The 25352-nt window shown below is 37.6% G+C and overlaps 1 protein-coding gene across 1 annotated transcript in view; it reads left to right on the top strand.

The window, feature by feature from the left end:
* Window positions 1-11091, top strand: part of LOC122145779 (leucine-rich repeat-containing G-protein coupled receptor 4-like) — a 30350-nt gene extending 19259 nt beyond the window's left edge. The window contains exons 2-14 of the mRNA XM_042761368.1: window positions 764-835; window positions 2174-2242; window positions 2784-2855; window positions 3036-3107; window positions 3542-3610; window positions 3842-3913; window positions 4600-4665; window positions 4800-4871; window positions 5892-5963; window positions 6235-6360; window positions 6617-6714; window positions 6871-6927; window positions 7988-11091. Coding sequence (XP_042617302.1) covers window positions 764-835; window positions 2174-2242; window positions 2784-2855; window positions 3036-3107; window positions 3542-3610; window positions 3842-3913; window positions 4600-4665; window positions 4800-4871; window positions 5892-5963; window positions 6235-6360; window positions 6617-6714; window positions 6871-6927; window positions 7988-9360 — 2290 coding nt within the window. The 3' untranslated portion in view covers window positions 9361-11091. The remainder of the gene's footprint in view (window positions 1-763; window positions 836-2173; window positions 2243-2783; window positions 2856-3035; window positions 3108-3541; window positions 3611-3841; window positions 3914-4599; window positions 4666-4799; window positions 4872-5891; window positions 5964-6234; window positions 6361-6616; window positions 6715-6870; window positions 6928-7987) is intronic.
* Window positions 11092-25352: the final 14261 nt, after the last annotated feature.

Consider the following 25352-nt stretch of genomic DNA (forward strand, 5'->3'; position numbering starts at 1 on the left):
TGAACAGTTCTAAATTGAAAAAGTAATCCTGCATAGATGAGATTTATTCTTTTACACTGTTTCTGCTGGTCTTAAAGTCTTCATTCGCCCTTCCACAAATTATGGCCTAAAAATCGTTTAAGTCATGGCATTAAATGTTTAATTCACTGCAAAAAATAAATGTTGTCCATTTTTTGTTTTCCAACACAAATATGTAAACATCCTTAAATCAATATACATTTACTTGAGATGCAAACTGAACATATGAAGTCTTGTTTTCTTAAAAATTGAGTTTATACTTAAAGAACAAACATCTGTCAGAGATCATGTGACCCTTCAACGGTGATGCAAGCACGGTCCTTCGCTCTGCTCACTCTGTCAAATATTCTACAATCCTGATCGTAAATTTCGAACCACTTATTTTTATATTTAGTTCACCATCATCTAAAACACACCTAAAATGTATCTTTAAAATCGCTAATAATTGAATTAATAAATTGCTGTGAAATGTAATCTTAAGCCTTAATCTTAAACTCAAATTTAATATATTTTATTATTTCATGCTCTTTTTCACATATTATATGACATATTATAACATTATACCTGATATATATTTTATTTTTAATTAATTTAGACAAAAAAAAGTATAGAATTTTTATTTTGTCCGTTTATTTTCATAGCATCAAAATAATTATCAGCCTATTGGCTAAAACCCCAAATTAAAATGGTTTCGTGTAATGAATGTCTAAGTATAACTTCTATCTTGTTTGTCCTTGTTGTGCAGACATCTTCACAACAATCGGATCCAGGAGATTGGAAAAAACTGCTTTAATGGGCTGGACAACCTGGAGACATTGTGAGTTCCCCTTCACCTACATATGTAGCCACACTTCCTGTCATTAAAGAGACTGTAACCGCATGTAACGCTACATTTACATCTGCTGCAGTGGGTCTGTCATCAATAGCATCACGCTACATAATTTTACAAGAGATTGTATGTGGGTACAAATACAGTTATATAGCGTTTGGTAGGATATTTATCTGCTGCTCTAGCGCCCTCTTCTGCAAGACTCAAGAGTTGCAGAGAATGTTGGGAACTTTCTGTAAGGATGCTTTAGTTGAATACCAGCATGCAGTGTAGTAGAGAATACACTAGACTTGAAATACATGTAATCCTTGAACAGAGATCCCTAACCTTGAACCTGAAATGTTATCTCATGCTTTTCATTATGAAAAAAAAGCATGCGTTACACAAGAAGTGTCAAAATAGACATGGACATGCAACGGTTTTGACTTTATGAGCATTTGTATTTTGAGCATTTGACTTTCACGTAACATAGCTGAGTCTCTCTTTGACACTCATTATGTGCCAATTGTTATTCTGAAAGTTATTGTAGAGAGTAAAACATACTACTCGACTTATAAAAGTTAAGATTCATTTTCTCTTTGTATTTTGATGTGATTAGCGATCAACATAAAGTCTGGCAACTCTAACAAGTCATTACTGCTACGCTTGAATTGAGTTAATCAGGATTTACAGTATACCGATAAAGGACAAAGGAGTCTTTTCAAGACCTTCTGCTTTTCCTTATTGCCTCCGTTCTCTCTCTCAACTTACCACAGTTCGTTTAGCAAGTATCCACCGCGTCAGGGAGGAAGAGGCGAGGGGAAGGGGAAAGCAGATAGCCATCGCTGATTCTGCTTTATTTACTTATTCTGACCATAATTAGGACAGGATGAGGACACGCCAACGTCCTGTGTCCCTAGGGAGGAGAGTGGGACACGGGACAGGGGCATTAGTGGGTAGAGAGGAAGTATCATGTCAGGTTATGTATCGTGTGGCAGCTGAGACAGACAATAACACACTGAAGATATCAGCAGACTGGCTGTCTCGACTGGCTTCTGTAAACAGCACAGTCAGTTTGTCTCAACAGATTTTCTTTTCTCCTTCTCTCAGGTTGTTCCTTTTTTGTCTTTTAGCAAAAAATGATCTTCAGTTGTGATTCTCTTGTCTTTCTTTAAATTTAGAGCGTTAACAGAGATGGTCCTTATTATACTGCTTTATTAAATATACAGTATAAAGAACAACAAAATATATGCTAATGTGGTAGTAGTTTCACTCAAGTGTTTAGATCACACAAGGGAGATTTTAATCCTTATGTGAATAACTTTCATTTGCCCTCTCTCCTTTTAGGGATCTAAACTTCAATAATTTGAAGACCTTCCCAGAGGCCATTCAGACACTGCCCAAGCTGAAAGAACTGTGAGAATCTTCAAACACACACACACACTCCAACACTCATTCAACAGTCCTTCCAATAGTTCCTCTCAGACACTTGTTCTGGGGTTGGATTTTGATGTGGACAGCTGATGTTATAAAATCATCGTTTGAAATTTCGGATTGCTGAACCTCTATTTCAGAGAGGAAAGGAAATCAAATTTGGTGTGAAGTTTCAGGTGCTTTACCAGCATTTTAAATTCATTCTAAAAAGTGAGTCCTTTTAATAGAATGGAAGACTAGAATAGTGTAATAATGCAGTTAAAATCAAGGGTCTCAAACAGGTGTCTGTTAACCTCTTCAGCACTGTATTCTGAAATCCAGAGAGTTTTAAAAATAATCACTTGTGTCCAGCTGCCATCTAGCGTTGAGAATAAGAACTGCTTCATAATTTTGAGTTGTGATCAGTAATGTAGCAGTTAGGAATCCTGAGGGAGAATATCTCAGAGTGCTCATCTCGCTGAGCTTCTTTAAGATTTCTAGCTTAATGATTTCATAATGATTTTAATTTTTCCCTGTTTGCCAGTGGATTTCATAGCAACAACATTGCATCCATCCCTGAGGGAGCTTTCCAAAGAAATTCCCTGCTACGCACAATGTAAGCAAACACTGATGCCACTGTCATGGAAAACACACACACACACACACACACACACACACACACACACACACACACACACACACACACACACACACACACACAACAGTCTAGTTGAAATATTGTGATTCATTTATTTAGTTTGTTTGCTATAAACATATATTACATCTCTGTCTGCAGCCATCTTTTTGACAACCCGCTCTCCTTCGTGGGAACCACTGCTTTCCAGAACCTGTCAGACTTGCACTCTTTGTAAGCAGAACAATTTTTCAGTCATAATTCTGGAACCGAATTACACTCACACTAAACATGTCAGTCACTCATACTGACACCTGCATATTACAGTGTTTACTTGCTTTTATAAGTTCATTTCTGTTTATTCAGTCTTATAGCTAAAATTACAATGTTGTTGTTCCAAACCAGTAGGATTTTTTTCTTCCAAGAAATGATAAAGAAGTTTGTTGTTGTTGTTGTTGTTGTTGTTTTTTGTTGTTGTTTATTGCACTTTTACATATAATAAACTATATATCATAAGTGTTTTTCCCTTCATTCGGAGCTTGACAGCATTCCCATTTACTTTCATTATATGGAAAAAAACAAGTCAAAGTTTCTGCTAAGCTTTTCTTTTTATGTTGAATTAATGAACACATTGTTTTCATTTTCTTTAATTTTGTTATATATTTCAGAATGCTGCGTGGTGCCAGTATGATGCAAGATTTCCCCAGCCTGACTGGAACAATAAATCTAGAAAGCCTGTGAGTTTATTTTACACAGCATAAACATACAAAAGAACAGTGTCAGTTACTATAAAATCAACAGCAGACCATTTATTTACAAGTTTCCAAATATTGAAACGTCACACAGCACGCCCTGAAATGATAATAAATTATAAAAAATTAAAGGCCAGTCATATATTAAAGTTTGAAATAAAGTGTAAATTAAGCAAAAACACAAATTTCATATTTCACGTCTCTTGTGTTGCCCAGGACTTTAACAGGAACTAAAATCAGAAGCATCCCAGCAGACCTGTGTGAGGATCTGACGGTGCTTCGCACACTGTAAGTCATACTTGACACATGAGCATGGTTTATAATTCAGTTCCACTCTTATATTGCTGACACAACAGTGTAATACATCAGAGACACACACAAGGATAATAGCACTAAATACCAAGTTGTAACCACACACTAAAGTGCCACCATACACATTAGCATGTTTTTAAGCAGTGATATATTACTCATAATAGTTCGTAACACATGTCAGTCAAATGTCCATGAGTGCCCAGTGATGTGCCAGTTACAGCCTCAAGCGCTCTGTAATTAATCATCAGTCACACACACAGAACACTCACACACGGTCACAGAAAAGCCTTCAAGCCAGTGCTGTCATTCAAGAGACTAACATATGCTCAGCATGTCAGTCATAACCGTACACTCTCCTTTCCATCTCAGCTTCAAATACACACAGACACACTCCATCGCACACAAGCGCAGTGTGCGTCAGTCAAGCGTCATTCACCTCACAGGCTTGTGCGCAGTGGCCTGTCAGAGGCACAGCTGCAGGGGGACGTTTTAAAGTGATGTCTAATGACCTCCCGGGGGAGATCGAGCCAGAGGCAGGCCTGCTCCCAGCCTGGCTGCTGTAACACATGACAGATCCTTTAGTTCCTGTCTAAACTTCATCAAAACAGTTCAATTCCTCACAAGCTCAGTGTCTTAACAATGGTGTGTGTGTGTTCTGACAGAGATCTTTCCTATAATGAGATTGAAGACCTGGTGTCCTTTCAGGGCTGTGTTAGACTGCAGGACATGTAAGTTTTGTTATCGTGCTACATTTTCCTACTGTTTTAGACAACTTTGGGTTCTTGACATTTGAATTCATTATGTGTATGAAGAGGCACTGATGTTTTTTCATTTTTTTGTTTTTTTATTATGTGTTCTGCAGAAGTCTACAGCATAACCAAATCCAGCAGATAGACAGAGGAACTTTCCAGGGCATGACCAGCCTTAGATTGTTGTAAGTAATCACAATTTCCATAAATGCTGAAATTAATCAATAAGAATAAGGTATCCCATAGAGTCTTACAATATATCAAAACTCTACTTTGTATGTATCTCATACAAAACCATTGTGAAATAGCTGATAAACTTGTTGATCATCCGCACCTGTATTCTGTAATAAAGTGATTAACTGTAAAAGGTCTAATGAACTATATTACTTATAGACTTGTTTATCTCAAATAATAATAACAATTGTATCGTAAATGTATTTAACTGAATATTTATAGTTTACACTACTGTTCAGGGTTTAGAGTCAGGATTTTTTTTTAAATTAAGTCTCTTATAAGACTGCATTTATTCGATCAGAAATACAATAAAACAATAAAATGCATGTTTCATATTTTAATATATTTTAAAATGTAATTTATTCCTGTGATAGTAATGCTGATTTTTAAACAGCCATTACTCCATTCTTCAGTGCCACATGATGCTTTTGTTGCCCAAGAAACATCTCTTATTATTATCACTGTTGAAAACAGTTATGTTGCTTAATATTTTTTTCCACATAAAAATGTGCCACATTTGTCAGGATTTTTCCGGATATTTAGGTATAGAAGGTTTAAGAGAACAGCATATCTCCTGTAACATTATAAATGTCTTTATTATTATGTTTGATCAATGTGTCCTTGCTGAATACAAGTATTAACAAAATAAAACCCTTACTGACCTCAATCCTTTGAACTGTAACGTGTATTGCTTTTGTCAATGTTTTATAAAAGCAAGAAGTTACAAGGGGCCATAGATTACTGTAATTTTTACCATGGTTAAGAGGGCTTCAAGGCAATGGTAAAATGAAGGTAAAATGACCAGCTTATGACTTTTTTAATTAAATGAACAACAGCAGTTCGGTAATCACACTCTGACTGATCTTCTCATAGTAACTTGCACAAGGCTTGTCCTGAATTCCGAATCTTTACCCAGAGCCATCTGTATATGTTTAGCCTGTGTATCTGTTTGTTTTCTTACCACTCTATAGAGACCTGAGTAGAAACCAGATCAAGTTCATCCACAGAGATGCTTTCCTTTCTCTCAGCGCTCTCACCAACCTGTGAGTGTTCTGTCATGGAGTCTTCTCTCACAATTATTCACATTCATTGCATTTTAGTGGAAAAACTGCTGGGGAATTTAAAATTTAATTGCCATGATTTAATTGATCATACATTGCTGTTTAATTACTTAAAGATATCAAAAGTACTGTGATGCAGTTTCTCCACCAGAGTGTCTCTGAGTAAACAACAAAGGCATATGAGGCTTACTTGTGTGTGTGTTTGTGTGTGTGTACATGAATATAATTGCCTTTTTTTCCGTGATGCCATTAGGGATCTCAGTCTGAACTCCTTAGCTAGTGTTCCTACCACAGGACTGAGTGCACTGAACCAGCTTAAACTGACTGGAAACGTGGAGCTGAGGAACGGTCTGATGTCTAAGAGTCTGCCTAAACTCAGGTAAGAGCTCTTCACAGCCGTGAGTGATTACAGGTCATTAAGGTTGCTCCTGTGTCCCAGTTCAGTTTATATGAATAATGACGTGATGTCCCCACCTTCACCCGTACTCTGTAATCACACTCACAATGTACTCAAGAAACCAGAGAGACCATGAGCCTTTCTTTGATCAAAACCCAGATAATTAAGTAACTCTTTGGGTCTTCCCAAGTAGTTTGTCCCTCTCTCGATCACTCTGTCTCTCTCTTTGTCCCCACAGGTCCATAACGGTTCCCTATGCCTACCAGTGTTGTGCCTTTGTGGCTTGTGACAGTGCAGTTAACTCAGCACAGGATGACGAGCGGAGAAATGCATTTGGTATGATTTTTTTGGTGTGCACTTTAATGCAGTTAAGCTCAGCAGCTTGCTGCTTTGGTGTTTGTGGCCGCATGTGATTGAATGAAGTGGTCTGGCCATATTTATGTGTGGTACTATGATTCTCGTAATTGACATTCATATAAATATATATGTTAGGTGGTGAGGAGGAGATGGAAAGGATTCCTCTGGTCATGCACTGCTCACCATCACCGGGTAAATACAAAAAAAAATCTCTTTTTCTCTTCTTTTGCTACAGCCAGTGAACTGTGGGTAATGTAATGTTATGAGATACAGATTAGTGCCACATAACCCATGTATACTGTGTAATAGAGATGTACATGCATGCATTACCCTTTGTTTTTTAATTGGTATCAAACAATATTGGATATACAGTGGCTGATATTGGATATTTAAATTATAATTTCCATTATTTTAACATTTAGTTTACATTTGCCGTCATCTAACAATCTTATAAAAATCTTTAAAAACACTAATAATTTAATGATGCTTGTAATCTCAAAATGAATAACTATTTTTACACTGAACATTATAATGTTGTGATGCTTAAATTCACTTGTAGCATTTCATTTATTTTATTTTTTTCAGTTTAGACAAAATAGTATATAATTTTCATATCTGGCATTACATGAACTCAGGTTATTGGCCGTTACATGAAAATAATTACCTGCTTATCATAGTTATATCTATTAATATCTGTGCATCCATACTGTGTACACTGCCGTTCAAAGGTTTGGTAAGTAAGATAGGTCAGTAAGATAAATTAAATTGATCAAAAGTGGGTAGAGACATTTATAATGTTATTAAAAAAATGTATTGTTTTAAATAAATGTTCTTATGAACTTCCTATTCGTGAAAGAAGATTTTCAAACATTTTAAGATATTGATAAGAAATGTTTTTCAAGCACCAAATCAGTATATAAGAATTCTGAAGAATCCAGAAGACTGGAGTAATAATGCTGAAAATTCAGCTTTGCATCACAGGAATAAATTACATTTTAAAATATATTTTATATTGTAGTATTATTTCCCAATATTACTGTTTTCCCATATTGATTTATGATATAAATTCAGCCTTGGTGAGACTTCTTTCCAAAATATCAAACCATCCAAAAAACTTTTGAATGGTAGTGCTAGTTTTTTTTTTTTTTTTTTTTTTTTTTTTTTTTTCCGACATTGTGAAATATTGATACTTCTCATACCCTCTCATACTTCGGATTGATATGTCTCTCTCTGTATGTTGTTTGTCTTTCAGGGGCATTTAAACCTTGTGAACACTTGTTGGGAAGCTGGATGATTCGATTGACCGTGTGGTTCATCTGCCTGGTGGCGCTCCTCTTCAACTGCCTGGTCCTTGCAGCCACCTTCTCCCCACGCACCTCCCCTCACTCCCCGACCCGCCTCCTGGTGGCACTCCTGGCCTCTGCTAACCTGCTGACAGGGGTCTACGTGGCAGCACTGACACTCCTGGACGCAGTCACCTGGGGCTTATTTGCCGAGTATGGTGTGTGGTGGGAAACAGGCACTGGGTGTCAGGTTGTGGGTTTCCTCGCTGTGTTTTCCTCCGAGTGGGCCGTCCTGCTGCTGGCTTTAGCTGCGGTGGAGCGTTGCTTGGCTGTGAGGGCTCTAATGGGGAAGGCAGGAGCTCTGAGATCCAGTGGCCAAAGGAGGGAAAGACTAAGGAGATTTGGTATCACAGCGCTCTTGTTGGGATTGGTATCTGTTGCAGCGGCCTGCCTCAGTCTGTATCACGGATCAGCCATGGGCTCTCCTCTCTGCTTGCCCTTCTCTGGAGGTCCCGGACCAGGCCTGGGGTTCACAATGGCCCTGGTGCTAATGAACACACTAGCATACCTACTGAGCGCGGTGGTCTATACGCGGTTATACTGCAGGTTGGGCCGTGCCCAGCTGGCTGACCCTGAGCAGGCTGGATCTGTGAGGCACATCGCTTGGCTGATCTTCACCAATTGCATCTTCTTCTGTCCGGTGGCGGCTTTCTCTTTCGCTCCCCTGCTGGCCGGGACCAGTAATGCAGTGGGCGGACCAGAGATGGCCAAATCTGTGACGCTCATATTCTTTCCTCTCTCTGCCTGCTTGAACCCCGTGCTCTACGTCTGCTTCAGTCCCTCCTTCAGATACGACTGGCTTCGTCTTAGAGGACAGGGGAGGGCTGGAGGTTGTGGCGGGCTGGTTGGTAAAGCTGTTACCAAAGGGACAGTAGCAGGGGGTTCAGCAGTATCCGATGATGGTGAAGGCCTGTCTAGTGACTGCGGAATGTACACAAAGCTCCACGGCGACAATCGGGGAATGTGCGAACACTGTGACGCCACTCTCCACATCAGCACATCTTCTTCTTCTGCTTCCTCCTCTTCCTCAGCCTGCAGACATTTAGTTAAGTCCCACAGCTGCCCGGCTTTGATGGCAAACGCACCCCAGTGCTTGAGCTCAGAGGGGTACTGGCCAGACACCGGGACGCTTTCCGCTCAGTCGGAATATGGAGACGAGGGTGATTCGTTTGTGTCGGACAGTTCGGAGCAGGTGCAGGCATGCAGCCGAGCCTGTTTCTGTCAGAGCCGTGGCCTCCCTCTAGTACACTATTCTTATAACATCCCCCGCATGACAGACTGAGCTCACAGCCAGGAGCGCTCACACACTCACTTCCTCACACAGTCCTCCAGGGTGTGGAGTGTCCCTGCTCCTCAAGGACAGAGAACAGGGAGGGGCTGGACACATGGCTGCAGAGCCATGGAAACGCAAACCGACCGGAAGCACTTTCTCTCTTTTCACACTTGTGTGTGTGTGTGTGTGTGTGTGTGTGTGTGTCTGTGAGTGAATGTAGACTGAATCCATGAAAAGGGAATCTGACAATACAGAAAGACTCACTGAGCCAAATGTTGTCAACATACAACACGTCTTGTTTTCTGTTTCCTGTCCCCCTCAGCCAAATTCGATTGCATTGGCACCCAGGGCTGATTGACAGTTGATGGACACAGAGAACTTATCTCCCAGTGCCTGCCTTTAAGTTTGCAAGAAAGTAGAATTTATCTGTTCATTTTCTCGGGGCATTTTTAGAAACGAAAAATATATTTTCCCTTTTATTCTTACAAATGTTTGTCCTTTTGATTTAAAGCAGGGATATATGTGCCACTGTTTTTAGTGATGTTGATTGTTTTTCTCTCATGTTATCATAAATCCTGACTGTGGCGGGGGATCCCGTTCTATGTAGCAAAGTTTTTCCATATACTGGAGTTCCAGTACGCCGATGAGAATGTAATGTACCAGTTTATGTTCATGCTGTCTTGTGTTCCCTCACATTTTCTCAGAGTAAGTTCATAGTGGCTGTTATTTTTGAAAAGCATTCATTCCTTTCTTGTTTATTCTACAAGTGATGCTAAAAATCACAGTCCTTTCCACAATCCCCTCCGTTCAGCTGAGTGATCCAGTAATGCCAGTACTTTACCAACTGTTTATTAAAAGAAATTGTCTTTTATTTATGTTCTAAAATGACATTTGGATGTCTTGACCAGAGCGCTTCCTTAATCACTAGTAAGTTTCTAATAATTTATTGTAAGACATGGAAATACTTTGATGAATGAATGGCAAACCACGCTTATTTTATTCCTGACAAGAATGTCACTAGATCATTTCAATCTGTATTTTGTACACTGGGTAGAGTAAAAAAGGGTTTTCATATTAGAGCTCCTTCTTGTCCAGATAATCTGACTATACAGCTTACTATATGCAACAGAAAAAAGGGGATGCAACAGTGTTAATATTCTAGCCAATATAAGATTATTATTATTTTAAGTTATGGTTGATAAACTATAAATGGCCGATATTAATGTTTATACTATTATGACTAAATAAATGAAAACACCAAAAACGAAAATCAGTTGTTTTAAGCTCTTCAACTGAATTTAATAATTTAATAGATTTGCTAAATATTACATATAACAGTGCTACTAAATTGTTAGTTTTTTTTTTTTTTTTAAAGATAAACTGTAAGTGAACATTAGATGGTGGCAAAAGTAATCTAAATGTAAAAATAGATAGAATAGCATGCACAAATATCCAATATTGTTCAATCCTAATTTAATAAATTAGCAAAATCTGGAAAATCTTGAATGTTGTGCATCCCTACATAAACACTAACATTACATTCTTTGTACCAAAGTCTTTAATCCTTAGGGCCCTTATGAAAACCCTTTTTTTCTCTCTGCACTTTACATCCATACAGCAACATTCAAGTATATCTGTATGATATATCGATGTCCAAGTTGCCATTAAGCTATGTCATGTGAGATGGACAAGGGGACCAGTGTGTCTTTGTGTTCAGGAATATATAACAACGTTTCATCATCATGATTCCATTTGTACACCTTTGTCCATGTATGTTCAGGAATTCAAGTGAAAGGAAATGTGGGTTTGTTTGCCTTAGATACCAAGTGTCAACACCATCCTTTGGTCTTCTAATATGTTTGCAGAGTGGATGCCATTTTGCCAGTCATATAAGCTCTGGCATCTTCTGACAAGCCTTGCAGGTCGTAGCTAATAGAACTGACAGAATTCCAAATCGTGTGTGTGTGTGTGACGTTTAGAGATGACAGTTTGTTGTAAATTATTTTTGTAGGACACGTCTAATCAAAAATGGGATGCATTGTCTATCTGTGGAAGCTACCTCTTCAAACGTAGCGGCTGCCAGTTGTGAGTAGTAGATGTGGTTACGTTTTCATGTTTATTTTGTTGGAATGATTGCTTGCGCTGTAAATACATCTAGTTGTACGTTCTCACTGAATGAGTCACGCGTTAGTTTGTACTGGGAGAAAAATGACATACTGTATACAGGCATTTTTTGTAAACCAAACTATATAAACTGATTCGCTTTCAAAGACGGCAGTGCTTGTCCTTTGCTATTAAGTTTCCCTCAGATAGTTTAGTCCTCTTCTGGTTGACGAGTTACATTTGCTTTTAATTCCAACGGAGCTGAAAGGTCCTGGCACGGTTCATTTAATAGTCTCGTTGATAGATTTAACGTTTTAACCTTGCAGCATTATGACTGTCATCCTTGACAGGCTCATCTTTTTTATACTAGGCTACTAACTGCGGCTCCTTCACCTTCATGTCATAACGATGAACATTAGCTCTTTCATCCAAAACTGTTCAGTATTAAAACGTTTCATGTGGTTAATGCATTAATTATGCTTAAACCTGTCATGCCATTTAAATGCTTGACGAGATTAGTAATTAAATTACTGGACCATTAGTACGTTTTTATAAAGAGAGGAGAGTGTCTACAAAACAATTGTCTGCTTAACCCATGGGAATGATCTTTTCCCTAAAACAAAAGGAACAAATATCACAGCCGGCGCTGTGGAAAACGGCTCCTCCAATCAAGCAGGCAGGGCTGGGGAGTGTGGAACCACCAGACACTGCCAGAAGGCACAGGGAGGGATTCTTAATAAAGGGCAGTCAATTCTTCTCTTTTTCCTCCTCCTAATTTTCCTGTTATCAGTCTCCCGATGCTTAACCGGAGGGGCGGAATAAGAGAATTTCAAGTAGACCCCCTGGAGCTCATCGTCGAGTTGCGAAAACATCTCAGTGGGAATCTTTCCTAAGGTGGCCGTAATTGTACCAACCACTTAAGCGTGAACGCTTTCTGCAATCAACTTTATTACAGTCACGCTGGTTAAACTGCCATCTTTTCTCCAAACTTGTGTAATATTAGTTGTACAGATCTGCGCACACTGAACCTCCACGACTGAAGATTCTGAAGGCTGATCTAACCTGACTTACGGTCCACAGTTTGGTGTTTGAGGAGATCTATGGTGTTTATTGCACACCTCGCTGCGTGTGTTGAATGGATAGCTTTGATTAGGCAGGAGTGAGAAGCGGTAGCCTGCCAGGATTTGTTATTACCGTAATGTTCCTGGTGATAGACTAAAACCATCCAGGCTGAGAAAAAGACTCATTACTATGACTAATATCACCGTCAGTACTAAATATACGGCTCGTGACAGGCAATTCAACATGTAATTAGTGATTCTGACAAGAGGGAGGCCTCATATGCTCCGGTTGGTTGTGACTGGTTCGTGCCTCTAGATGGCAGTGCAGTTCAGCTGCTTTATTACAGTGATGCTTTCTCCTCTCAGTGCAACTGTAGCTTTACATTGAACGCAGGAGAATTTCCCCAGCTGCTTAGAGCCTCTGATCTTTCGAAATGTCCTCCTGTAAACTTCATATGTAAGTGCACACTGCATATGGACCTTTAGCCATCACATAAGCCTAGTCAGAGAAACCACCTGCTAAGATATCAATTTGAGGTGGGCTAATGTAAAGCGCCCGCTTATAGGCTACTTATTAACATTAGGCTGATATCGCTCAGCCTAATATACATTAGCATAAATGTTTAAAAATGTCTCAAAAAGTCTTTACAGCTCATATGCCACCATCTAGCTTTAAGAGTCATGTAAATGTGCTCTAGATTTATGAGCTGTTGTGTAGTTCTGTCGTCTCCAGTATATCTGATACTTAAGCCTGTCACAATAACAACTTGTGTGATATATTGGCCCAGAAATAATAGCGATAAGCAATATTATAGTCATTTTAAAGACCATTTTATGCCACTGAATATATAATCATAATGTAACAGCATAATAATGCAAGAAGGCCTACACACCTCCAAATGACAACATGCTTAATTTTTAAGAATATTTAGATCATAGAAATTAAGTATCCAAATATTAGATACCTTAAAAAACGTGAATAAATAGTAAATAAACATTTTCTAACAAAAAGTGAGTGCAAGGTAGTAAGTAAAAAAGAAGAATGATGAAAATATTTTTTTTGTGGTTTTTTTTTATTCATATTTTTTTTGATTTTCTTTTTTTCTGTGTATTATTGTGGGTGCAATTGATTGATGAACACAATCACTGCTTAGCAGTCAGATATCCGTATGCACAAAGGCACAGATCCATAACAAGGCCATTTCTGCAGATTGTTTATATATTTTTTGTAGAAGCATTTTTTAAATTTGAACTAGCATCTCATGACTACACCACGTTATGTACAAGAAGCTGCAAAAGACACAGGTGCAAGTGGAATGTAAAAAACCACGGTGACATAATTTTTTTAAGTAAACATAATGGCCGATATATTGCGTCAAATTGTGGTCATGTACATATATTGCGTGATAAGTCGATATATTAATTATTGCAACAGGCCTACTGGTACTGATGAAGCAATCAATCTACCACACAAAGATGTATGACATTGCCATTTTATAAAGTTTTTAGTCTCAAGAAGGGTTGCTATGGTGATACAGTGAACTGGAAAAGCTAATATAGCTTTACCTGTTTTCTTGGATCCATTTTCAGTTTACATCTTTAAAAATGACAGTATTTACTGTACCTAATGATCTAATGTTCCTACTCATTTGAGTGAGATTAAGTGCAAATTAGGTATCTCAGTTGAGAGGTCTGTGATGGATATTTCCATACAGGAATCTTTAATATTTTACACATAATCTGTTTATCAGATATCCGCCCTGCTACACACACCGGAAAGCTTCAATCATTAAGAAAGTATGGAGAAAGGCCCAAACAGAGCCGTCAGTTCTGCACTTTAGTGAGCTAGAAATCTCCATGCCTTTAAATTAGGCTTCCTTCACCATGTGCAGAATTTTACAAGGTTTCATTAAACAGAGTCATTAGCACATAAAAGTCATTCAGAGCGCAGTACCAACGGATCAGCAGAGAGACAAATCTCTCCTAGTGCAGTTTCCGGATAAAGGACAAACTGGGAGGGCATGACGCTGGACCGGAACCAGAGAAAAGAGAAAAGAGCTCAAAGAAAAAACATCTATTGGCATTCAGAATGTTGATTCTTTCTGGCAGGAAATGAATAAGCAAGGGTATCAGTAGAGCTGTCCATCTGGACCTGGAACAGACAACATAGGCAGAGTTTGTCAAGAAACTTAAGCTGTTAAAAATAACGCCCCCCTCGTCCACTGCCCCCACCCCCCAGTCTGCCGGCTACAAATTCAGTCAGCTGTGGTACACAGTCGAATCTCACACACCAAATATATCGTATATACCTTACCTTCCACCCTACCTTTAACTCACTAACACTGTATGTATGCAAAGCTGTGCTGTTTTTGTATTGTTTATATACTATTATTAGCATTAATGTTTTGAATGAGCTTTTATGTTTATATTTTCATTTTAAGTTTGTCATTTTGTTATGTGCTTTAGTCATTTTGAGTAGCTTTTTTTGTATTTATAGTATTATTATTATTATTATTATTATTATTATTATTATTATTATTATTATTATTATTATTATTATTATTCAGTAATTATAGTATTCAGGTTCAACTTATTTTAATTTAGTAGCCAGCATTTCTAATGTTAAGTTGCCGTCTAATTTTTATATCTAATACTAATTTGATTAAGTTTGTTTGGTTATTTAGTTTGTTTAAAATTATACTTTAATTAATCAAACAGTTTTTAATGGTTTTACTTTAAGTTAACAATAACAACACAATGTAATCCAAATAAAACAAATATATATATAAAAAAATCCATAAATACAACAAATGAAAATATATAATCCAAATAATCAGTCATAGTATGATCATCTTACTTTAACTTTTTAAATAACTATTTGCTCAATAACGACTCAGATAAAGTATGCGGCCCAAAATCTAAGCAGTTACTCAAACACATGTCTATTAGATGCTGTGCTTATGTGCTTAAAATAATTTTGAGCAAAAACTAGTATGATGGAAGGTCTCCATCAACAAAAGCAATACATAACCACAACAATAGAACATATTTGTTTATATATTTAGACACACCATAGCTTTATGTTCGTTTGCTGAATGGAGCCAAATGTGTTTACTCAAGTACATCCAGACAACATGTAAACTGCAAGTTAGTTCCAGTTTAATATCACCACTATGACAATCTTTCAGTACAAAATTAGCATGATTTCTCACCACTCAAGGGGCTGCTGATAGCACAGTTCATCTCCCCATGGCCTTGTCTGTGGTATCTCTGACAACACGCTCCGCTCATATCAGCAGACATTATTTGATAAAGGGAGCAAAGGGCACGAATGTGCTGAGAGATTAGTGTTCACTAACATTACAAGGTAATACACAGTGGCACATCTGCCATCTTGATTGTACAGAAAGCACGCACCTAATCACACTCAGTTGCCCATTTTCATCTACCCCTGGCTTTCCTCTCTCAGTGGCTGAAGGTGATCACTGCCTCATTGGGGAACGGCTTCAGCTTAGCCACATCCTGCTTATGCAAGCTTATCTCTTGCTGTCAAAAATCTCACACAGATGCACTGTGGCAAGGCTAATTTTTAAGCCCCTGTGTTGATGAGGAAAGCTTATTTTAAAATACAGGAGGTAATGTTTTCCCATTCCAAGTTATTTATATCCATGTCATTTTACTAGATACTGTATACTACACTGTGCATATTTAGAGGATGTTGTGTGCGATATTTGTCTATACAAATAGAAATGTACAACTATTGAGCGCTTATACTCAATCGTGATTGGCCAAGCAGGCCCGCCAGTGGTCAGACATTTCTTTAAAATCATAATCGCTCATTGGAAATATTGTATATCAGACCAGTAACCGAAACCAGTGTCATGATCAATTGCACAAATGGATCTGCCTTGCGATTCCATTGGCTGAATAGCCATTAATTGTGTGCCATATCAGCGTGCCATTATTGTGTGCCATTAGAAAACCGGTATACTCCACTTATGATGTCATTTTAATGTTATAAATACAATTTTATATTTAAGTTACTTATAATGGTAAGTAAACAAAGCTATAGATTGTGAAATCAGATACTTCTCATTATTTAACAGTGCAGCATACTAGCTTTGCTCCAATAGGCTGCTAGCTTATTAGTTCTGTGATATTTTTTCATAATTCATATATATATATATATATATATATATATATATATATATATATATATATATATATATATATATATATATATATAATTTTAAATCATTTCATAATCACCTGTTGTACAATACACAGGTGACAGTAGTGTTAACATACTATGCTGATAGCATACAAGCAAAAGTTACAAATGGCTTTTTCCAGTTTGCAGACCCATTTGTCTGGGAGACCTGATTGTTCTCAATCATTGTGAGAAATGAGGTCCTCTCATTGGTTCTCCTTTGGAACCTCAAGCAATCCCTTTGGCTCAGAGAGCTTTTAATGGCTTCTCTCTTTAGTGCCTGATTACAATTGACTACAAAATCACATACTGTATGTTGTTTCAACTATAATGACCATTAATGTCCATATAATAACCATTAATGTATGTTTTAGATAGCTTATGTACTACAACACCTATTAGCTTGAAAGCTTAGCATTGACACTTACCCTACAACAATCTTCACAACAATCTTTAATGTACTGTAATTATGTACGATAAATGTCCAAATATCTCAGTTATTAAAATAGCAACGTAATGATACATTGTCTAATTTGTTTTATTATGCACTGTATAGTAAGTAAATATATAACTATTTGCTGGAGACACGATTTCAAGGGAAAACTTGGCTTTGTGTTTCTTGTATAACTGCTGAATCTTGAATCTTGAATCTTTTTTATTCAAACGCAAATGGCGTTATGAGTGTTTCAGTTAATGATTTTAGTAAATATTATTATCCTGTTGCGATGGTTTTGTAAATTGTTTTGAACAAGTGTTTTGCACAACAATTGTAGGAAGTGAATGGTATGCTATATACGATGAAGGTGCATGAAATCAACACTGTAAACTCCTTGTCATGGTCTTTCTAGGTCTAGTGGAAAGTCATAACATGATTATATGATCTGACATTGACCGAGCAGGTGGGTTTGTTGTGATGTCATGAAATGAGTGTGGTAATCCATTACGACCCCTCACTCTGTCATTCACACGTATCATCCCTGCCATCCCACAGGGCTGCTGTAATTCACTCTGACACTGCGGAGTTCCTCGGAGTAGGTGGTTGTTTTAAGGGTAGCTGGGCCCTAGTGACCATTTGTCCTCTTCATCACAACTGTATCTCTCAGCAGCTACTTTCCCCGGCCACCAATTTAAGCATCCGCTGCAAAAGGATGTTAAACACATCACAACATGGCCTCACTGAAACATTTATGACTCTAAACTCTTGTTCTAGATACATTTTTATCCTCTGAACCAGTCTTAAGTATTCATTCTGGGTAGATAAGCAGAACACTGGGTTGAATGGTGCAGCATATATCATTATTGAACAAGTTTAAGCCTGATTGTACTTTATGTTCTGTTAAACGTGTAGTGTGTTTTCAAATGCTACACCATTTTAGGCTGTTGAGCCGCTGTCCCTGCTGGTAACAAACTGAGGTTGTAAAAATAAATGAGATGTTGGGTATGAAGGAGGGAAGGAAGGAAGTGGAATGAAGGGAAATAGCTGCATGCTGCTTGACTCTGGAGGGTGAAAAAAACATGATTTTCAGTGTTGTTCTCGAGAACTTTAATGTTATTATGTATAGGAACTTCTTTTTCTGATAAAACATGTCTTATTATTATTACATATTTTGGTAGCACATACAGTACAATAATGTTCCATTTGTTAATATTATTTAAGTACAATACATCAGTTAACATGAACTAATATATATATATGTGTGTGTGTGTGTGTGTGTGTGTGTGTGTGTGTGTGTGTGTATTCTAAAGCATTTAATCATCTTAATGTTAATTTATACATTTACTGATAGAATACATTACTAAATTTTTATTAAAGGTTTAGTATCTCTTAACATTATTGAATAGACCTGAGATGAAATGATTTAACAATGAACAGTTGTATTTTCTGTTAACTAGTTCTATAACAAACAAATTGCCTATTATTAGCTGATTTTAGTTAATGCATTAACAAACGTTAACTATTGGGACCTTATTGTCAAGTGTTACTGATATTTATACCGAGTTCTCAAAGGTGTCATAAATGGTTGTCTTGACTTTGTCTCATTATGTAAGTAAATTATGTAACTGCATTTTTACGTTAATCTTCAAACATTGTGCTTGCATGGATGAATTCGGGCACAGTAATAGATCCATAAAGAAATGAGATTGGTCATGGATTATAAAACAGTTCTTGATGGAGAGTTTCACTAGAACAGACACCGGTCACTGATTCAACTCAAGTCTGGCTATATTAACAGGCAAGATTTTTGTAAGCATGAGGGCCCATTGCCTTCACTGGAATCACTTGATGCAATTTTTAGAAAAAGGTTTTATTTTATTAATTTTTTTCCCCTTTGCAGCTACTGTAGTACACGCAGAGACACTTTACTGGCTATAAACCAAGTACTTGATTGATTATTCATGGACAAATGCTTATGGAAAGGACACCATATATATAGTAGTCACAAAAAAATTAGCAGCAAACCAAATTTAACGATGCAACTGAGATAGAAGTTTCAAAGTCAAGTTCTACTGCAGAGGAGATACCCAGCCAAATATACTGACTGGCCGGTCCCTTATTCCCAGTCACCTGATCATCAGGGCACTTTCACAGCTTTCCAGATGTGAAAATGACTGTTTATAGAAATACAAGGTAGATATAGTGCTGCTGTGTATATATAAGTCTGTATAAATATTTTTTTTCTCTGCTGACATCTTTTAGACCATGAATGCTAAGTATGAGTTGTTTGTTTCTTTTTATATTATTTTATTTGAATAAATCTGAGCTGTCCCCCTTTCTGCTGTGTGTCATTGCAGAAAGATGTGGCAAGAGGGCCGGCAGGGCAGAACACGTCCGCTTCCATTTGTCATAACGAAGCACTGTCATGCAAGGTGTGTGCGTTGAAACACTTTTACATCGGCATGTGTTTGTCACCCTGGGATGGATCCATGTCCATCCTTGGCATTTTGTAAGGAAATTGTGCACGCAAACATGTCACATGTGTAATTATATCTACATCACATGAGCGCTTAAATGAACACGCAAAGCCATCCATGTTCAAGGAACATATAGGAGTAGAAGTATGACATTTTGCTCAGCCACACATTCATACATGGTTATGCATGGCTAACTTCACCCACATATTTCACATTCTGAAATATGAAACGCCCCCCCCCCCTCCCCACACACATAAACATGCTCGTGTGGTAACTACAGCGAGATGGGTCTGTGAGTCCGCTCCAGGCCAGATCATCCTTTCCACATGAGTGTGTCCAGTCTCTAGTCCTCACCCCCTCCCCACTTTTTCCAACATGGCTCTGAATACTCCAAAGACACATTAAATCAAATCCCCATCGCAAGCTGTGTCTTTTATTAGTGTTATATAAGTGTGTATGACGGATAGGAAGAGAGTGAGAGACTTGCTCCTGTTTTTTTAGCTTTGTGCTGAGGGATGCCGGGTAGAAAATAGAGGTTTCAGAATTTTATTGTCATGATTTAATCCGCTAGACTATAAAATTGTGCTTTAAGATTTTTTTAGCCATTGTCTTACCTGTTAAGAATTCGAATTAATTCCTGCTGACCTTTGGCTTACGTAAATGAGTGGTTATAGCCTAATACTGCACAGATACATGGGGATTTTGAATCATGGCACTCAGTCTTACTTGGACTGATGCACTAAAGCGGGGGATCTCAGAGCCTGAAGGCTTCGAGGAGCTGTCACACATATCTGATGTAATGTGGAGGCCAGATGCACAGTGGTACCACAATCAGAGGCTCAGTTGCTCCATTCATGTTGTCTCATACAGACACTAACACATACATGCACACAGCGCCTTTCACAGCCATTTGAGGGTTGTTTTGAACAAAAGCAATGAAGGTTTATGAATGCATTAGTTTCGAGTACTATATTGTTTTCTAGAAACAGGCAAGCTCATACATACACAAAGATAAAGGAGGCAGAAGTTAAAAAAAAAAATTAAGAGAAATTATATGATAGTAAATAAATAAAAAACAAAATAAAAGCTCAAATCGTCTGTAAAGCACAAAAGTTTATGTTTATCAAGATTTCCACAACCATTGTTATAAAATAGATATAAAATAGCAAAACTATAATGAAAATATGTATATCTGAATGATTGTAGTTATTTTAGAAGTGATGTTAAAAAACACATACACTTTATTTAATAAAAGTATATAGTATGCAAACAAAAAATAAATTAATAACAAAAACAATAAATTAATACTTTTATCTTTTATTCAGACAGGGCACAATAAATTGATCAAAAATGACAGCAAAAGCATTTACATAGTTACTTAATTCAACTCAAATTGTGAAACTCATGTATTAAATAAATTCAATGCACACAGACTGAAGTAGTTTAAGTCTTTGGTTCTTTTAATTGTGATGATTTTAACAAAAAAACACCAATTCACAATCTCAACAAATTAGAATATGGTGACATGCCAATCAGCTAATCAACTCAAAACACCTGCAAAGGTTTCCTGAGCCTCAGTGGTCTCTCAGTTTGGTTCACTAGGCTACACAATAATGGGGAAGACTGCTGATCTGACAGTTGTCCAGAAGACAATCATTGACACCCTTCAGAAGGAGGGTAAGCCACAAACATTTATTGCCAAAGAAGCTGGCTGTTCACAGAGTGCTGTATCCAAGCGTGTTAACAAAAAGTTGAGTGGAAGAAAAAAGTGTGGAAGAAAAAGATGCACAACCAACTGAGAGAACCACAGCCTTATGAGGATTGTCAAGCAAAATCGATTCAAAAATTTGAGTGAACTTCATAAGTATATGAAGTATAAGTATATAACTGAGGCTGTGGTCAAGGCATCAAGAGTCACCACACACAGACGTCTCAAGGAATTTGGCCACAATTGTCAGATTCCTCTTGTTAAGCCACTCCTGAACCACAGACAATGCCAGAGGCTTCTTACCTGGGCTAAGAAGAAGAAGAACTGGACTGTTGCCCAGTGGTCCAAATTCCTCTTTTCCAGATGAGAGCAAGTGTTGTATTTCATTTGGAAACCAAGGTCCTAGAGTCTGGAGGAAGGGTGGAGAAGCTCATAGCCCAAGTTGCTTGAAATCCAGTGTTAAGTTTCCACAGTCTGTGATTTGGGATGCAATGTAATCTGCTGGTGTTGGTCCATTGTGTTTTTTGAAACCCAAAGTCACTGCACCCGTTTACCAAGAAATTTTGAAGCACTTCATGCTTCCTTCTGCTGACCAGCTTTTTGAATATGCTGATTTCATTTTCCAGCAGGATTTGGCACCTGCCCACACTGCCAAAGGCACCAAAAGTTGGTTAAATGACCATGGTGTTGGTGTGCTTGACTGGCCAACAAACTCACCAGACCTAAACCCCATAGAGACTCTATGGGGTATTGTCAAGAGGAATATGAGATACAAGAGACCAAAAAATGCAAATGAGCTGAAGGCCACTGTCAAAGAAACCAAGGCTTCCATTCCACCTCAGCAGTGCCACAAACTGATCACCTCCATGCCACACCGAATTGAGGCAGTAATTAAAGCAAAAGGAGCCCCTACCAAGTATTGAGTACATGTACAGTAAATGAACATACTTTCCAGAAGGCCAACAATTCACTAAAAAGGTTTTTTTTTTATTTTTTATTGGTCTTATGAAGTATTCTTATTTGTTGAGATAAAAATCATCACAATTAAAAGAACCAAAGACTTAAACTACTTCAGTCTGTGTGCATTGAATTTATTTAATACACGAGTTTCACAATTTGAATTGAATTACTGAAATAAATGAACTTTTCCACGACATTCTAATTTATTGAGATGCACCTATATATATATATAAAGCAGTGCTTTTGATCTTTCTATTATTCAATAATACAAACATATTAAACAGCACAACTGTTTTCAACACTGATTATATTCATAAGGAATGTTTCCTGAGCACGAAATAAGCAAATTAGAATAATTTCTGAAGGATCATGTGACATTGAAGACTTTAACTAATATTTAACTTTTTAGCCTTTAATTTAAAATTTGAACTCAATTTGAAAATTTAACTCAAATTAAATAAAGCTTATACCATCAGAGCCATCACATCACAATGAATTAAATTTTAAAATATATTAAAACAGAAAACAGTTATTTCAAATTGGTTAAGTTTTCGATTGAGACTTATTTCAAAAACATTAAAAAAAAATTTTTTTTTTTAATTTAAAAGACCCCAAACTTTTGAACAGTAAGTATGTGATTGTGTGTGTGATTGTGTGTGTGTGTTAATTTCCTTAAATATGACAAACCGTGTTTAACTGGCAGCATTCCTCTAATTTTCACTGAGCTTGCAAGATGGCGGGATGCTCTAAGGTGACTGAAGGCCTGCAACAGGAGGTGGTCCAGATGAAGGCCAAAGGGATGACCCTTTCAGCCACTTCAAGAGAAGTTGGTCATTCCAAATCTGTGATTTCTAGAATATTGCAACTTTACATTGACATTAAGTCATTCAAGTCCCCCAAAAAGGCTGGCTGTCCACTAAAGACAAATGCACGTGAACACAGGATAATGCGGAGACTCTAAATGGGCAATTGGTTCAGCACTGCAGCTGGAATTGCTCTCCAGTTCAGCAATGAACAAGGTATGTATCTGACTCAGCACATTTAAGAGAAGTGAGACTGAAAACGCACTCTGCAGTGATGAAGCCTCTCATCAAGAATCAAAAGTCTAGGCTCGCCTTTGCTGCAGAGCATGTTGTGTGGAGAGAGGAGAAATGTGTCATGGTTTGAGGGATGTTGGAGTTGGGCCTCTTATAGAGCTACATCACAGGTGAATGCAAATGTTTATCAGAACCTCCTTCAGCAATGTGCGATACCTTCCCTGCAAGCATCTCCCAATCAGCCAGCTATTTTCATGCAAGACAATGCTCCCATCACACTGCAAAACCTGTAGAGCGGTTCCTTGAAGCTATAAGAACATTAAAATATAAGAAATATATAAAATATAAAATATGGAGCTGTAACCCTCCAAATTTTTTTTGTTGTAATCTTCTTTCATGCTATAGTAGTAACTGTTCTCTAATTTTATTTTCTCTAAATAGAGGTTCTAGTTGAAATGGCTTCTTTTTTTTTCTTTTTTTTTTTTTGTCAAACATGTTAGTATAACAGTGGTATACCCACAGCTAATATTCCTTAAACTTTTGAGTGATGAAGATTAGCAATATTTAAAAAACATATATATAGATTGTTCTCTAATTTTGATCTTCACTGTGTGTGTATGTGTGTGTGTGTAGTGAATTCCATAACATGCAATTTAATGACATAAATCAGTTAAATGTAAGCATTCCTCCAGCGTTCCACAATGCATATTTTAATGCTCTTCTCATAATTGTGAACATAGTAGCCAGCATATGTTTTTCACCTGCCATATATGTGCTCAGTAACTCTCATTACGTTATCTTAGGTTGCAGATGGAGGGTGATTATTCCGACTTGCAAGGGTTTGCATCATGGCAGTGTCTCAGTCAGACATCCGTGAAGCCCCTCCTAAGCACAAAGCATAACTGGTGCTCATTTGAAAGTCTAAAGTGCTGATATGTCGGTTAAACATGAATATATTTATTAAGTTAGGAATATGCAATGAAAACCACTAAATCAGATTTATTCTGCTGTTTCAGTAAAAAGCCTGTGTTTGTCTCTGTATGAGAATATTGCGCGACTAACTGTGTTTGTAATTGCCTGCACTTATTTGTGTTTGAGCATAGTTTTGAGTGTTAGCTCTGCTGAGTGAGTGTTCTGCTATGACAGTGTTTGTGACACACGCTGTCCTGTTGCAGGGGAGCATGCCTGATGAAAGGACTAGCAAACGCGTGACTAGCTCTACCCTTCTCCCTGCACTGTTGCATCATCTGCCTCCAGGACATCTCACAGCAAACGGATTCTCTCGGACTGAAACGTCCCCATGTGATTGTTCCACCCAGCTCTAACAGGGCCATAGATCACTCTCATTATCATTACATCTTAAATGTTTATGGACTCTGATGATATTCAAATCTACAGTACACAGAAGCAATTGGGAAATTACTTAAGTTACTTTTCATCATTGTGTTGTAGTTGACTGACAGACAGTGACAGTGAGATGTGGTGGGAGGATCAGTGAAAGGAATGGATAAGAACGAATCCTATGGTACCACAGTTTCCTCCAGCTCTCATTTAATCCGATATAAAGCAAATGCATCATGGAACTTCAGACAGGCTTTCTGTACTTTATGTGCCTGATTGTTGTTTCATTTCAAAACTTTCCAACTTGAATGCTAACGTCCAAGGCCAAAAAAACAAAACAAAAAACAATGGAAGTGAAGATATTAGTCTTTGGACATCCTCTTTTCAGTTTGCTTTCAAGACCAGTATAGTCTGTGGAACATCACTGTAGTGACCAGTGGGTGAATGAAGACAGAGTTTTCCTTCTTTTCTCTTGCGTTTCGGGCAGATTGTGATCGTCACTATTCAGATGAAGATGAAGGCAGACTGGTTTGTGACCAACTCTGTCAGACCCCGTTATGTCAAACACACTTATGGTCTATGTTTGTACCCCAAATATACCAATGACATCATCTGCATGCAGAGTACGGAAAATGAGTCAGTGGTGTGGTGCACTTTGAGATAATCAT

Source organism: Cyprinus carpio, chromosome A7, assembly GCF_018340385.1.
Source record: "Cyprinus carpio isolate SPL01 chromosome A7, ASM1834038v1, whole genome shotgun sequence".
Lineage (NCBI taxonomy): Eukaryota > Metazoa > Chordata > Actinopteri > Cypriniformes > Cyprinidae > Cyprinus > Cyprinus carpio.